At 35.5% G+C, this 17810-nt stretch overlaps 1 protein-coding gene across 1 annotated transcript; it reads left to right on the forward strand.

The window, feature by feature from the left end:
• Positions 1 to 396: 396 nt before the first annotated feature.
• Positions 397 to 16414, forward strand: LOC103993445 (calmodulin-binding transcription activator 4). Its single transcript, XM_009413520.3, has 12 exons — positions 397 to 519; positions 615 to 768; positions 2303 to 2434; positions 2546 to 2661; positions 3565 to 3653; positions 5655 to 5700; positions 6696 to 7212; positions 7788 to 7918; positions 10532 to 11220; positions 11401 to 11989; positions 15000 to 15293; positions 16046 to 16414. The coding sequence occupies exons 2-12, from the start codon at positions 750 to 752 to the stop codon at positions 16067 to 16069; spliced, it is 2646 nt and encodes an 881-aa protein (XP_009411795.2). The 5' UTR covers positions 397 to 519; positions 615 to 749; the 3' UTR covers positions 16070 to 16414.
• The last annotated feature ends 1396 nt before the right edge of the window (positions 16415 to 17810 follow it).

A 17810-nucleotide genomic window follows, 5' to 3' on the forward strand; every position in this document is an offset into this window, starting at 1 on the left:
TCCTTTTCAGTATTTTTCTTATACAGCCTTCTAATTCAAAAAATACCTAAAATATTTCTCATCAATTCTTCTCGTCAAATTTCTTTTACCCATTTTTTCATCAGTTTTAAATCATTATTGTGTTTTCATTTAGCTCATTTATAATTTTTTAAATAATATTTATAGTATTTTTATTGAGATATTAAAAATATTATAAAATTATTAATGAAAAAGTCCTAATCAAGAAGGACCCCTCGAAACTAAAGAATTAAAAGGACTTTTGTGCAAACTGAGAAGACTTTGGGATCACATACAAAAAGACCAAATATTTATATACATACCAATAAAGAAAAGAGCCAAAGAGAATGAGTTGGCACAGTAAATCACGTGTATAATTACAATAAATAGAGTAGTGGATGTCGAGCGAGTTAGGACGCCTTATGCTGTACTTGGTTACGCCGTCCGCCACCGGCGAGCATTAATTAGTGGCGTTCTGCCTCCTTCCGATCCGTTCCCCGCAGTGGCGGTTTCGCTTCGTAGGTATATAACACCATCGATTCTCTATTTTTATTCTCTGCCCCTTCATCTTCGACTCTCTTCCCGTTTGTTTCACGTTTGAAATGCGGATGGAGAAGTAAGTAAACTACGCGTCTCCTTCGGCACGTCCCTTCGCCTGTTCTCCGCCGCTGTTGCCCACCTGCTGTCTCTGCCCCGTGGGAGCTCCCCCACGAACCGATCCGCCCTTCCCCCCCTCCCCCCGGGCAGAGAGCATGGATATGATCCAGCCAGGTATATTCCAATTTCTCTTTCTTGTATGCTTTGCTTTTGTGAGATGATTGCTCTTGTACTGGTATGCTTGGTTTTCTGGTCCTGAAAGGAAAATTAGGAGAGAAGAATTTGAAGTGAAATTTAAGTTCTAGGTTGGTGTCAAGTTGATGATATGGGAACAGGAACTTCAAATCTTCCCTAGGAGCTGTTTGGCTAAGATCATGATTCCGTCGTTGGTGTGTCGGTGGCCTTTTTGATAATTGGTGCTGGTATAGTTGGCGTTGTTTTACACTGGACTATGGATCAAGGAGAAATGGTTATGGCTGTGTCTTTAGAATATGCAGGTTGTAGTTTAACTTATGTTATGGTTGATATGTATTTTATGAGTACTAACTAGATTCAAACTGCTTGTTACTTTGTTATTTAGAGGAGTCCTAATTAAATTCTAACTTCAAGAAGGATTAGGATTGGAGGTTCAAGTCGGAAGATGAGACCTTAATGAATTAGGATTTATTGATATAAATGCATCGTGCATCTCAAGGTTTTAGTGAGAGGAAGAGGTATAGAGAAAGACACTTTGGGTCTCTTGAGTTGTTCTCTAGTGGATCCAGAGAAGTATTGAGAGAAGAGTTTCTTAAAGTTTATATGAGAGGGCGTACAAGGGTTTTTGGTTTGACATTGAGGTAGCCTAAGAGAGACATTCTTATATTTAATTTGTTTAATATAGTGAAGAATTTAGTCTTCTCCATGAATGTAGGCAACAAGTGTCGAATCTTACATTGGTTTTCTGGTATATTCTTTATTTATTGATCTATTTTTGGTCTCGAGTTCTTCATTCTTCCCCCCCCCCCCCCCCCCCACACACACACCATAATTTACTGGTTCTTCTTCTACTCCTTTTAAATTGTCACTGTGTGAATCAATAGCTTGAATTTTATATGTGTCTTAGAATCTTCTTCATTTCATCTGTTTTTGATATACAAAGTATGGATCAGAATATAACCTGAATGATGGGATCAGTTTCATGTCAGTAGTGTTATTGACATCCTCAACCAATGCAATAATCACCCTTCCATCTTCTGTCATGATTAGTAAGTGACAGACTGCTATATTCATTCACAAACAACTTGAGAAGAATTTTAGGTGGCCAAAATGTCTTAATGTGAAGGCTGTGACTGATCAAATCATCCAGCCATTACATAAATATGGCAACAGAATGCTGACATGTAGGTGCAGTCAGTCTCGGTTTGATAATTTAAATTTTTACAGGCTTCGCATTTTGGGAATTTTGGCCATGTCATATGCTCATTGGGCGTACATATATCAGAATCTTGTGAAACATTATTGACAATATTGATATCAGGACTTTATGGCAACTTTTTAGATTCATTGAGAATGTCAATGTCACACATTTAAGTCTAGGGAACAAAGCAAAAAATTAAAACCATAATTAAAGAAACATTCAAGTAATTTTCCATAATATTTCAAGTATGAAATTGTATGAATATTATGAACATTTCATACAAAATTAAGTTGCTTTCTCTTCCTTGTGCAGTTACAGGCTTTGATATAAATAAGTTAAGTCAAGAAGCTCAAACCCGGTGGTTGAAGCCTGTAGAAGTTCTATATATTCTGCAGAATTATAAGTGTTTTGAGATCACTCAGAAGCCTCCTCAGAAGCCACCTAGTAAGTGATATATTCTTCCACATCTAATACGTACAATATCTTGTTCTGCCCAGTTAGGGTCTTCTTCCCACTATGTTTCAAAGTGCTAATTTGTTTTTTTTTTCTTTATAGGTGGTTCTTTGTTTCTTTTTAACCGTAGAGTGCTTCGTTATTTTCGTAATGATGGACACTCATGGCGGAAAAAGACAAATGGTAAAACTGTTCGTGAAGGGCATGAGCGTCTTAAGGTATGTGTTGCTAACCATATGGTATATTGAAATTTTCTTATTTCATTTCGAGTATACTCAAGATTTTTTTCTTCTTTTTTTTTGTAATACGGTCATCAATTTTTCACAAAGATTTGCTTGTGATTTTTTGTCTCTTGTAATATAGCTGGTTCCTTTATTGAAAAGAGATTTTACAAGAAAAATATTGTAGAATTCTTTAATGGTCTAGCATTGTAGCTTGAAACTGTCTCTTGTTTTTTGCTGATGAAGAACATTCCAGAAAAACTTAGATAGTGCCATCCGATAGTCTTGAAATCATAGTATGGGAAGTGAGAACTATTAGTTACTAATACAATGGGGAGAAAAGATGTATAGGGTATATTCTATGATGGAGAGCCCCTAAACCAAATAGCTATGAACTTCCATGTATAACTTTGTAGGTCTGTGCTAAGAGAAACAATAGGGCACATAATCCAATTAATGGTTTGCTCTGGAAATTAATTTGAAATTTTTGTTAGAATATAATGACCTATGACACACAAAAATCATTATGAAATCGAAGCTTACTGAATCATGTTTAAGTTTCTATAATGAGTACCACATAGTACCAACATTCTTCCTGAAGCCATTGGTGGTTACAAAAATTTTGAGTTGCCTTTGGCACCAGGTTATATTTAACATATCACAAACTTATACCATTTCTTGTTGATTTTTCTTGTATGTTTGTGAAGAGTTAATTTAACTCCATGTTAACATCAGGATCAAGTTATGATTCATCTTTCTATTTTCTTTCTTACGTATAAGCAAAATACTGTTTTTTTTTTTATAATTTGAATATCTTTTAGTTGACAACAGTGCTTCTACTGTTCTTGATATACTTTCAAATCAACAAATCATTTGTATTATGTGTCTGTTCATGGCTAGGTTGGCAACTCTGAAGCATTAAATTGCTATTATGCTCATGGAGAACAAAATTCTAATTTTCAGAGGAGGAGCTACTGGATTCTGGATCCGTAAGATTATCAAATCCTAAAGACTTCTGGAGAACTAGAATTATTATTTATAGATAATTCTCATCTGAATCCTGTGTCATGAAAATGGTCTCAATTTGGAATAAGTTGGATTTAGAAATACTCTTGACAATTTTAAGCAACCTTCTATGATGCATGAATGATCATATAAGAAACTTTTACCAAGTTTTAAATGCTAATTTGTAATGAGTAGTGGTCCACTGTCATGAACTCATGATAATATAAAGAATGTTCCATTGTGATGGTACTACTGCATGATTCACATATTGTTTATCATATGAGGTTGGACCAGTTAAAAATATCAGTTGTATGGTGCGGGATATGAATTATTGACTGATACCACATGATTTATATACTTTAATATGTCAAATCTTATGAAATTTTGACACCAAATGCATAGATATAAAAATATTTTAGGTGCATATGCTATATATGGCAAAGCTTGACATTACTTTGTGTTAGTATATATTGTTACTTGTCATAATAATTTAATAATAATTTTAATTACCATTGCTAATCTATTTAAGTATTTATTATAAAAAAATAGTAATATAAGTCTTAAACAATATATAGAAATAGGAAGAACATATGATAAATGAAATAAGATTATTATTTTTATGCTTAGTGCAAACAATTTAAATAATTTACTTAATCATATGCTCATCTAATCTATAACAAAAAGTCATCATCTGAAGAAACATGATTTTCCAAAGAAGTATCTATATTTGTATCCTATCACTTTTAATAGTCATAAAAAGATCATATACTTATAGAAAGTATTGAAACACATATCTAGTGAGTATCGACATTTATCCAATATAGATATGACAAACAATTTGAAGCAACCTCAAAGCATGAGCTTGTATGAGAGTTCACACATGTAATAAATTTGTCAAATAAATTTTCTTTTTGAATGTAGTTGATGGGTACTTATAGAGGATAATCGAAACATATTTCATTTTTATGCATATATGAAAAATTATCTTAATGCTGACAGTATATTTGTTCATCAAACACGCAAACCTTGTTGTAAATACCAGAGTCTGCCATACCGAATCGTACAGCCCGGTACAGGCGGTACGTACCAGTCCGATAGACTAACGGTACGCGGACCGCTCGCTACCGGTCCGCACTGTGCAATGACTGTAGCGCTGTAGCAATGCACTGTTGTAGCAGTACAGCATACTGTAGCACTGCAACAGTATAGTACTGTTGCAGTGCACTGTTATAGGCGTAGTACAGTGCACAAGTATACTATAGCAATGCTACACCGCTCGGTACACCATACCGTACCGGTACCGAGCCCGGGTCGAAACACCGGTACGGTACGGTATTGCGAACCTTGATAAATACTACTCATGTCCTCCTTAGAACCTTATTTATTTAATACTTGTGGAATTTTTTTTAATCTTTCAACAGTTTAAACTTAGATTCTTCCTTCCTAGATCTAGCAATATTAAGAATAATTTCAAATTTTCAACTCCTCTTTTTCCCTGACATATTCTGTTTTGCACTAAACTTTTACTTCTTATTATTATTATTTTTTGTTGTACGAGAGTGGTATGTTAAGAAGAAATAGCACAATCACCTTGTTTGTGTGTGTTATTTACATCTTAAGTTAGCTGTGTCTTAGACCCCAAAATTGATCTAGTGTTATCTTGACCCACAAGTTGACCTGTACCGCATGATCAACGGGCTGGATGCTTATCAGACATTGACTAATGATTGAAGATATTCTGAGAAATGGCACAATCTCCCATTCTGGTGATATGATTGAAGCTATGGTTCGTTCCTTCATACTTTACCAAGCTTGAAAAGCAACTGATATGACAAACAGCATACCATCCTGGCACAAATTCCATTCTCTTGAAGTTATATTGACTGCTTAAACTGTATTACTGGTTAAGCTACCATTTTGAAGAGCTATTCCTGTAGCTATATTATTGTAATGACAGAAATTTTAGTGTATTTTCTTATGTGCAGGGCCTACGAGCACATAGTTCTTGTACATTACAGAGAAGTTGTCGAGGTTTGTTAGGTTTTATTCACTTTTTTTCCTGTTGATTAAGTCAATTATTTTTTGAAAGGAGAAGGCAGATGATAAAATGTGCAAGTCTCTGAATAATCACTTAGGATGAAATGAGACAAAATGACAGCAACATATCTATTTTTCAAGCATGTAGCTAAGATATAACCATGCTTCAGCACATTTTTTGGAGCCTAATTTCTTTCACACTCTTTGCAAGCATGTAGCCTAATCTCTATCAGGATGCACGATTTAGAATATGATAATTGGTAGTTGGTTGTGCTCTTAAGACTTCAAATTGTTTTACTTTGTATCACGAGTGCCACTTAGTACTAAATAAGATTTGCTTTCCTCTGAACTTCACTAAAATTACATGACAATCAGATTAGGCTCAGGTACTCTTTGATTATTCATTTCCTTTTCCTGTTGGAAAAGCTAAAGGGCAAATGAGATGAGTGGGTTTTGTAATCGGTTGGTAGATTTCTACTATGTTTATCTTACACTGATATGGAAAAAGTTAATTAATGAGGTTTAACACACGAATACAGAATGTGAATGACTTTAAATATTTCCAGCTAAGCCTGAAAATGGTTCCAGATATATCAGATTAAAAAAAAATTTAATCTTTGAGAGCAATTTCTGGTTTATCTGAAAGTTAATTACAAGCAGAATATTCTTCTTTGTTAAAATGGTCCAGGGTTTTTTACTGTTAACAAGGTTGAATATTATGGATTCATAATTACTATGATTTTGAGTTTCTAAATGTCAAACACTATATTTTCCAAAAATAGCCTTTAGAATAACAGTAAACTATCTGGTTAAGATTAATTGTTGAAAAAATTTAGAGCTCTTATAATTTATCTAAACTAAAAGTTGAGTGCAGCTATTTTTGCTATCTAAATTATCAGTGTTCTTATGCTTCTACGATGCTGTTAAAAAACAATGTTTACTTTGCAACACCTGGCGATTTGATTATGGTTCATTCTTGCGTGTTCCAGGGAAGATACACACCTAGAAAAATCTTAAGCATCTCAAATGAATCTTCTCCAACATTGAGATATAGTACCAGTGTCAGCAATGATCTTGCACAATGTTTCCCTTCTTGTACTGGTGAATTGAATGAACCTTGTCAAAACTCATGCAGTCCTGTGTCAGTGGAAGAAGTTAGTTCTAAATTTGAAAGAAGAAATATTGAGACATCCCACTTAAATAGGATGGACAGATCAGAATCTTGTAATCAGCTGTTGTTGCCAGAGCTCAACCAAGCACTGAGAAAGCTCAAAGAGCAGTTAAGTTTAGACGACGATGAAGAAGATAATTTTGTATCCCCCAAAAAGGAACTACTTCCACATGGCAATCTGAATGTGGAAACACATGACTTACAGCATCTGAATTATGAAATAAAGAACTCCCTAGATGAAACACTTCAAAATCCACTTGACGAATTTAAACAAATGTCAGATGGTCATTTTGATGAAGATGGCATGCAATATGACGATATGTTGAATAATTCAGGTATGTGTTGTTGTTTGATCTATTGCATGAGATTGGAGAAATATCTCTTTGTTAAGGTAGAATTTATATTTTTAGTGCTTGATGAGTTTAATAAAGGAAAGCAGCTGTACACAAAAATGTTTATCAAGGTTTAGTGAACCCTCTTTTTGTCTTTTATCAACTGAGTTTTAACATGAGTATAAGTCAACCATCTAATTGTCCTTTATGCAGCTCAATTTTGATTTTCTTAACAAGTCAATAACTAAAATGTTGGTGGTTTCTTTCACTGTATTAACTAATTGCCTCTTCAGTTATTTTTACTAAGAATAAAGTCATCAGTCATGAAAAATTTCTTTAATCTGCCAACTAGCTGATATTTGGAATATCATAATCCTCTGACATTGACATTTTATTCCTTAAAGAAGGTCTAGTTACATATTATTGTTAATGTTTTTTCACCATTAAGCATCAGATGGTATGAGATGGCCCCATGGATCTACTTTTCCGCAATGCTATGCTTCTGAAACAGATAATCGTGGAGCAAACTGTATTCTTTTTTCAGCTGAAAATTGTGCAATTTACTTCTTAACTTTCAGATATATGGTATGACCAGAATCAGTTTGAAGCACCTCTTGAAATAGACGCAAGTTTGACTTCACCACAAGGTTATCTGTTTACTATGCGGGAAGTCGCTCCTGAATGGGCATTTTCTTCTGAAAATACGAAGGTATAGTTAATGAAGTTACAAAATTTGCTTCTCAACAGAAGTTATGGTTTAATTTCTTGATCAGGGTTCTATGAGATTATGCCATGTTTTGCATGAATGACAAAAGTTGAATATAGAAACTAACATGCACAGGGATAATTGCCCCGTCACAATTGTGGTTACATATAATTAATGATAAGTTAACATTTTCTAATCTTTATGTTTTATGTTACTTGCAATTGGGATAGATTGGACCTAGATTAACTAGATAATGATTTAGGATATCTTAATAAAGAAAAAATATGACAGGAAATATCCTAATATGCTTATTTGTTATAGTTTGTACCTGAGTTTTGATTTTTATGTCTTGACTAAGCATGGTTCCTAATATCACTTGGACTAATACATATCGGCTACTATTTACAGTCAGGGCATGAACTGGGATGTGGACTATCTATTTTCGGGTGAATCAAGTCTGATGCATGGGTTACTATTGAGTAATCCCTTTGAACTGGGCCTACTGCTCGGTTTTTTCCCGTTTTCAAGCCTGAATCAGGTGGTAAGCCCACCACCTGGTTCAAATTTCCCAAAAGGCTCGTTATGATCTGATTGGAACCTTTAAAGAGAGCTAAACAATCTTTTTCCTGACCTTTCTGCACTCTCTCTCACAACCCTCTCCTACTCTAATTTCTCTCGAATATCTCCCAAATTCACTCAAAACTTTATCAAGGAGAAGGTTGGATCCGTTCTTTCCCAAAATTTGGTAAATCTGAACCTAATTTCATAGTCTAATCTCCTTAATTTGGCAGTAACCAGGTTATAAATTATGTCATGTCTTTCCATTCTTAGCCTAATGTCATCCATTTAAACCTAATTTGAGGCTTGATTCGCAAAGGTTTAACCTTGAATCTTATGGATCTAAGCTAGATCTTCATGAATTTAGTGCAGATTCAATTGGATCTAGCCTAAATCCCATTCGAATCTACCATAAATCTTCATGGATCTAGGTTTGATCTTCGGAAATAGCCAGATGGGTAGGGATCTAAGCTTGATCTTCATGGAGCTAGCGTAGATCCATTTGGATCTAAGCCTAGATCTTTGTGAATTCGACATAGATCCATTCAGATCTAGGCTAGATCCAGATCTAACCTAGATCTGAATCTAGCTTAGATCTTTGGGAATATAGCATAGATCCTTACTAATCTTGTTGACCTAACCTTTAGTTTCAATACCAATATTGACTTCTGATTTGTGGATCTGAAAATTTGTTGACAACCTTCTGTGAAAATAGCCTCAGAGTAGCAAAGTCTCGATTCAACATGGCAACACATTAGTTGCTTGGAGCATCACTACATTGGTCACGTCGCGGTCAATTGATCTGTTGGAAGTAATGGATGAGTTACAAATCTAATCAGATGACAAGATACCTTCTCCCTCATATTCACTTTGTGAGGTCCACAAAAATAGTAGCATCATGAACAATAATGTGTCGATCAATGATGATGGCTAGGATAGACAATCTCATGATCCAGTTATTCAGACACAGACAAGCGACACATGGATCAAGGAGCAGTATTTTAGTTATGCTTCCTAAGATACGAATCATGAACCACGAGAATCCACTCAACTCATGTGCAGTCACAAAGATATAGGAAAGGGAAAGAGTTGATTCATACGAGGGAATGAGGCAAAGCCTATATGATATTGAGCCAGAGAACAAGTCCTCATATTCTTAAACCTTTTTACTACCCTGTATTTCATGGCTAACAGTCATTGATAATAGTTGGTTATTTTATTCAGAGTCAGATGCAACAACAGTATAGTGACAAGAGTCATAGCTCTAGTACACTATATCCTCTGGAGCTGAACTTGCCATGGTTCTACTTCCCTAAGGTGCCTCCTACCATGTGGATGGTTCACGATGATAAGGCCATGGCTGTTAACATATTTTTGCATCAGCGATACATAGTTTACTTAGCAGAATGGAAAATTTGGAAATCCTTGATAGAATTGATGAGAACCAAGTTTAGCAGGATTGGTTATTGTTAGCTTTCAAATAGACTAGACTTTAGCATCAAGGTCTATCTTCTTTTCTTGTTCTTCAAGCATAAAGTTATCTTTTTCGTTTAATTCCTACTTCTATTCTTTGAATTATAAAAGCACTAATTAGGGGTTATGGTCATGTCAGGGATTGCCATGCTTAATCAATTGTCAGTGTGCTTTATATTGTGTTGGACCAATATAAAACACATCCTCTCCAATTCTTGTTGTTTTTGGTGATGTATACAGTCAACTAGGATATTCACACTAGTCATCTGGATTGTCACAATGCAGCATAAGCAAAATATTTTCTGTAGAAGATAAATATGATATTGAGTCAAGCAAACTATTAAAAATTACATCATAACTCAATTAAGACAGCACATATTAGGTCAATATTTCAATCACAATATATCAAATTCTAAAAGTAATGCAATTCCATTGAATAGACAAAAGCCACAATGAATGAGTTGTTGAGGATTGAAGGGTTTATTGGGGAATTGAATAGACAAAAGCCACACTGGATTCTGTCTGTAGAATCAACATCCACATGCTTGATACTATTTCATTTTAACATGACATCATAATATGCAGGTCATCATCACAGGGAACTTTCTATGCAGTCCTTCAGAGTGTGAATGGACTGCATTATTTGGAGATACTGAAGTTCCTCTAGAAATTGTTCAGGATGGTGTCTTCCGTTGCCTTGCTCCCCAGCACATTTCAGGAAAAGTCAAACTGTGTGTTACATCTGGCAATGGGAAACCCTGCAGTGAAGTGCATGAATTTGAATTTCGGGAAAAGCTTCAAAACACCAGCTCTAGTAGTACCTTATCACGAGTTGATGCATTAAAAACCTCTGAGGAACTCATGTTGCTTGTCAATTTAGTTCAGATACTTTTATCTGGACATAGTACATCAGTTACTCAAGAAGATGAGCTTGAACCAGAAGTCAATCCTCTCTGGAAGTTGAAAGGATCGAGTAACCAGTTGGAGTTAATCATCGGATCAATCCTAACTGGATCAGAGCCTCCAGGAAAGTTAATAGAGTTGATTCTGCAAGAACTACTGAAAGATAAGTTGCATCAATGGTTATCATCTAAACATCAGGGAGAACCTGACGATGGTTGTCTGTTGTCCAAGCAAGACCAATGCATCATACACATGATATCTGGCTTAGGATATCAATGGGCCTTGCACCCAATTCTTGATTCCGGTATGTGCATAAACTACCGTGATTCAAATGGATGGACTGCGCTTCACTGGGCTGCAAGATTTGGAAGGTGAGAATCGATGAATCAGTGATTCCCTTGGACTAACCTAAAAATCCTTGTATATGACATAATCAATTAGAAGAATTAATGAGGAGATGTCAAATATAAGCATAAAATATCAAACGAATTCCAAGCTATTTTCTCCTCTTTTGCACACTGAACTATCTTTTGGAATATTAACCTTTGCAGGGAAGAAATGGTTGCTTCACTTCTTGCTGCTGGTGCTTCAGCTGGAGCTGTCACAGATCCAAGCTCACAAGATCCAGCAGGTCAAACTCCTGCTTCTCTAGCTGTTGCTAATGGTCACAGAGGTCTTGCTGGATATCTTTCAGAAGCTGCGCTAACGAATCATCTCTTTTCTCTTACAACTGAGAAAACTGAGATTTTGGAAGGGTCTTCTTCTGTGAAGGCCGAGAGAGGTGTGGACAACATATCTGAGAGAAGGGCCCACTTACAAGGTGGGACAGAGAATCAGCTTTCACTTAAAGATTCTTTGGAAGCTGTCAGAAATGCAACTCAAGCAGCAGCCCGTATACAAGCTGCTTTCCGTGCCTTTTCTTTCAGGAAGAAACAACAAGCTGATATAGTTCGAGGCATATATGATATGTCACAAACACACATTTATGGATTTTCAGTTGCATCACGGATGCACAAAACTATTCTTGGTTTTCGTGATCACAAGTTTGTTAAAGCAGCTGTATCGATTCAAAAGCATTACCGATGTTGGAAAAAGCGCAAAGAGTTCCTACAGCTACGGTCTAATGTTGTGAAGATACAGGTACTTGAAATTTTTCTCTCTTTTTTTTTCTTGTCAGTATGTATTTGCGTTTTAATATGCACAAAATATTGAACATAATTTTTCAACATAGGAAGAAGATCAAGTTATTTGGATAATTTAATGTATAATAAGTAAAAAGAATATGACCAAAAGGTGTGCCAGTGTGTTGGGCAGCAGGTTCTTACCTATCAGTATGGGGATTCTATGCTGAGCCGGTTTGTAGGTTGTAAGTGGATCAGACAAAGATCATTCCATATCCAATCAGATTCTGTATATGTTGATAAGGGGAGGGGGAAAGGCGGAGGGTGGGCGAGGTGATGCACAAGTTTGCTTAGGTCTCCTAATTGGGTCTAGTTTTGGTTGTCTGAGTCTAATTTAAGTTCAAGATTTTTTTTTTCTGTTTTTTGGTATTCATAAATATATTTTATCATTGTATTCTTGTATTTTCATGGTGTTTCTACAGTCCTATAGTCAGTTGTATTGGAACTGACAAGTCCTATTTTAGGTAAAATATAGTAAAGGAAGTTTTGTAGTTACTAGGAATTCTGTGATATTATGATTTTTGTAGTGAAGGTTGGCCTGAGGGCCTTGTTTCATGGGTCAGTTTTGATGGAATAGGAAATGGATGTAATCACATTTTTAAGTTATAGATTTTTACCTTTTGGTAAAAACAAAAAGTAGAACCAGTAAATGACACTTGTTCAATCCCTCTTTTGTTAAAATTCAGCTAACATGCACCCTTTTGGGTGCAATTGTCAATATGTGTTCAATATGATGTAAAAGCAAGTTCAAATCCATCCAAATTCATCATTGTTTGGTAAAATATTCTATGTTATGTATGGACATATATCACCTTGCAAGGATCGTCGTTTTGGGTACCGGACCCATTTTGGCAATCTATTGGATTGGACCTATATGTATCGATCAGTATCGGTGTCCTGACATAAGGTAGACCGGTATGTACTGGTGTTCCCTAGAGGAAGAAAAAGAGGGAAAAGAGGAAAGGGCAGTGGAGGAACAATAAAGTAGGAAAAGGGGGGAGGCAGGAAGAAGAGGAAGAGGTTGAGGAGGAAGAAAGACGAAAAAGAGAAGAGGTGGGAATGTACTTGGGAAGGGCAATGATGTTGGCAGCAGTGGCAACGGCGTGACTAAGGATTCGCGAAGCAACGACGATGGCAGTGAAGTCGCGGAATAGTGTCAGCAACAACAGCGGCAGTGTCATAGACAATAAGAGGGCTCGCAAGCCCGAATTTTTTTCCCCATTTTTTAACACCGAGTTGGACGACCCCATCACTTTTCTATTTTTTTATTATTTTAATCGGGCCACTCGAAACGAGGGTGGTTCACGTATTGGCCCATGCCCGGACTGGTATGTACCACCCATTTCGTACCATTTCAGGTGGTACAGCAGTCCCTGCCACCTGGTACATTTGAAAAAGATAGTAAAAATATTTTTTAAAAACTGGCCAGTATGATCTTTTACTTCAGCTTGGTCAGATCAATAAATATATGTAGGTCCATATTACCTTGACCAGCATTTCAAACCTTGATTTATAAATTAAAGGGCTGTTATTTTGAGAAAAACAAGGATCCTTGTTTCTCAATGCTGGACTGCTCTAGTGGTGGAAAATAATTTTATAATTATATATATATAATATACAATATACAATATATGATATATGATATATCATTCATGAAGGCTGAAACCGACCTGTAATAGAATTTGGTTGTCCTGCCAAGATTCAAACCATGATTCAAATTCCTTGAAGATTAGTTGCTTCAGTGTTTGCATTACTCATCCTTGTAGAACTACGAGTAGCTTAGTTATGTTAAGCTGTGCTTAAGTTGTATTTTCGAATTCTATAAAAATATTTGATTTCAGAGCCCTTGCATGTGTAGCCTTGGAGCCTATCTTTATTCAAGCAAGTTAATGAAAGTTCTACCAAATGCTTTTCAGATTTGATCACTTTGAAGGGATTACCTATCTCGTTTTCTTTTCCAGCCCTATTTATTTTCTGGCTGGGATCCAACATTCTGTTTTAAATGTAGGTATCATTTAAATTTTGGTTATACTTTGAGTAAATACTTCTAAGATTTCTAAAAACCAGTAAATGGTTAAGTAAATACTTCTATGATGTCTAAAAATCAGTAAACATACTGCAGCCAATTTGGGCTAATGAATATATTCTATCCATTATCGGGAATTTGGTTATGTCCTTTTATGTGTCTGTTCTGCATAGCTCAATGTCTGTTGACTTTTTTCTGTGCTTGGTTAGCAGTGTCAATTGAAGTAAATTAATTTTGTTTCAATCATTTTCTTCTTCAAATCATTGCTAAAGTCAAATATAATTTATAATAAATATGAAAATGAACATACCTCTCTAGTCGTTTGCTTGGTCAGATAACCATTTGAAGAATACATTACAGTTATCATGATTTTAAGTATGAGAATGATACATTATTCTGGACTACTCTGGGAGTTATTGCCCATGTTTCTATTTATACAATATAAACTTTTTCTTGGACAGCATAACAGACTTGAATAACATCTTAGTATTTCTTTAAAAATTTAAGGGAGTTTTATAACACTTTAATCCACAATTTGAGAATGTGATAAGTAGAAACACATTTTAACTTTTGCTACTCAATCTAGGTTTAAGATAATAATGTCATATAGGTTAGACAATGGAAGTTGGTAGTGTCTATGAGATGTCCTTGTGCATCGCACCTTTTGTTATCAGATGTCAAATTCTTAAATAATGTTAAACATGAGTTTAGTGTTCTCACTAGTTATCAACTGATTTTTGAGAAAAAAAAATAAAATTGGAATCCTAAAAAACATAAAGTTTAGTTTTCTCACTAGTTATCACTTGTGCATCACAACTTCTATGTTTTCTTTCTCTATTTAAATAGGTGATGAGCAGACACCACTTGGCTGCCCTTTTATTAAAATAGGTGATAATACAGGTGGCTCATGTATTCTTCTTTTTATTTGCTACTTTTTTGTCAGTCACATTTTAGAGTTCATCTAGCAAGGAAGAAGTACAAAGAATTCCTTCGGAGTGTCGGTGTCCTCGAAAAAATCATGTTAAGATGGTATAGAAGAGGAGTTGGCTTACGAGGGTTTCGAGCTGAACTAAAACCTATTGTAGAGGAAGAAGAAGATGACATAATCAAGGTTTTCCGCAAACAAAAAGTTGATAAAGCTCTGGATGAAGCTCTCTCAAGGGTCATATCTGTGGTAGAGAGTCCTGAAGCACGGGAGCAATACCGCCGGATGCTTGAAAGCTACCAACAAGCTCAGGTAAAAAATTTGTATTAATATTGCACCATATACTTCCCAAACAACAAGTTCAGGCTCCAACATGTGCAGGTGGTGTTGTAGTGCATATTACTGTTTACCTTTGAACTAGCATGTAGAATGAAAGGTGCATATCTGTCATTTATTATGAAACTCTATCAAATCTTATTGACATTGCAATAAACTGTGATTAACTTAACTAATTAAGCAACACACTAGTGTTTGGAGCTCTATTATAGTTTAGATCCCCTTTTAATGTGGATTTATGCTGAGGGAAAATTTTGTATATTTCATGTTTCCTGCCTCCTGTTTCCCCTTTTAAATTTCATTTAAGGTGACAGGCATCTTGCCCTTGGAGGTATTGTTTCAGTTGCATAAAGCTTGAATTGTGGTCAGCTGAATCCTAATATTTGGAAATTAAGAATCTGAGGTCTAATTATTAGAAGAATCTTAGAAACACTTAGATTGTGCTGAAAGTCTGTTCTGTGTTGCATGCTTTTGGCATTGCAAATAAAGGTTTCATTGAAGTTATTCTCTAGTTAATAATGTAGAGCACCCTATTAAACAGGAAGTGTTAGATTTCTTGAGTACTACTTCCCATATTCTTTTCTATCTGCTGACATTTTATCCCAAAAGTTCGTTAAACCAGCAATGAGTAAATGTGTTATTGGAAGAAATATCCTTGACTATGATTTTTTTTTTTTGTTTCTACAAGGATCATAATTTTTGCCTTCTTCACTTATCTTTCTTTGCAGGCTGAGTTGAGCCAGTGTGGATAATGGAATAACTGATATAATTATGAGCTTGGAAATACAGAGTGCTACACGCCTCAGTTGTATAAGAGAAGATTTGCTTAAGGTTGGTTGAACAGTTCTTGGAAACCAGAGGTATATCAGATAAGATGTAGATATTGGTATATATGATTAAAGTAGCATCGTATGTCCTTGCAGAGGCAGTAAGCTGTTCATTTTGTTAATGCAAATGGAACCTAGTTGTTGTACATAATTCTAATTCGTATAGTTGGTTTTGTCAGCATGTAATTGCTTGTTACATGATATGCTGTTTTAGCTCCAGATATATTGATATTCTGAAGTCAAAGCTAGCTTCTGACTTAGTTTATCATATTCCTTTATTTTGGTAAGTTTGACTATCATATGTGCTGTTTTTTGTTTTAAATTTGATCTTGTTTATATTTGCTTGTTAGATGATTGGTTAATCTTGTTTGATCTTTGTTTCAAAGTTGTAATCTAGCTTCTAGTTTAGTTCCTCATATTGCTATATTTCAGTCAATCTCTTCTGCTTTGGGTTTTATTTACTTAAGGTGAAAAGAGCAGAACTATCTAATGCCTAATTTTGATCTCATTGAAGTTTGACTTGTTCATTCTATTATCTAAAGAATTCATAATAAATATGTAATGGGACTACCTTTCTCCTTCTCCGCATGACCAATTCTTTTATCAGGTATGGAGGGGGCAACAGGGCATGCTTACATGTTCTTGAGCATAATTATTCAGAGATGAATCATCAACCACCCTCAAGATCTAAAGCTCGGAAACAAACAAATAAATGCCCACCATCCTATGCTGGTTCAGATATTTATTTCTTTGATGCCTCTTGCAGACTGATGATACTTTACAAAGAAGAAGATAACCAACTCTTTATAGATGCAGGTAGCTCGACAGTTGGAGAACATCAGTTATGACTCCTTGGGCGCTAATTACGTATTACCTATGTAGTTAAACATCTTTAGTATCCTAATCCTTAAATTAAAAAAAATTATATTAATTTTTTTATAATTATGAAAGTGAAACATTTAATCTCATCTATCTTAATATCGTTAGCTTTATCGACAGAAGATATAGCATATGATAAAAATAATAGGTAAAAATATAATTTTAACGTCCAAGTTATGTTTTTATTTATTATGTCCTAATTAAAATTTTTTAGTCGACTATTATGGTGGTGGTGGATGGCGACGTTATCAAGAGTCTCGGGTGGCTGTTGTGGTGGTGGTTGATGGGAATGATCTTGTGATCGACTTTGTCGATGTCGATCCGAGCATCAACAACTGAGGCAGGGGCAACGATCGTAACAACGATGGAGCTTAAGGGACTTCTATGACTTCTTGTTGAGAGCAAAGGAAGAGGAGGGAAAAAGATAATGAAAGGTGAGGTAAAGGGAGAGGAGGAAGAGGACAAGGACAATGGATACTTTGCAACATCCTGCACAACTGTGTCAACGTCATTATGCATCTACGTTGGTGGGAGGTAAGGAAAAAGCCTTGTGCCCGTCCACGTAGATGTAGAGTAACACCGACGCAGATGCCTCACCTCTCGTTGACACGTATACAGAGCAATATCGAAGGGGAAGAGAAGAGAGAGCAATAAGTGGAGGGTGTATCGATCGACATCCTCCACCATTCGGACCTCGAAATGTTCGATTGAATGAGATTGCGAGAGCTTTGTCGGCCATTGCCTAGATTACAATCTAACCACCCGCCTTTGGCTTCCAATCCATGCC

This window comes from Musa acuminata, chromosome BXJ3-8 (assembly GCF_036884655.1).
Source record: "Musa acuminata AAA Group cultivar baxijiao chromosome BXJ3-8, Cavendish_Baxijiao_AAA, whole genome shotgun sequence".
Classification (NCBI taxonomy): Eukaryota; Viridiplantae; Streptophyta; class Magnoliopsida; order Zingiberales; family Musaceae; genus Musa; species Musa acuminata.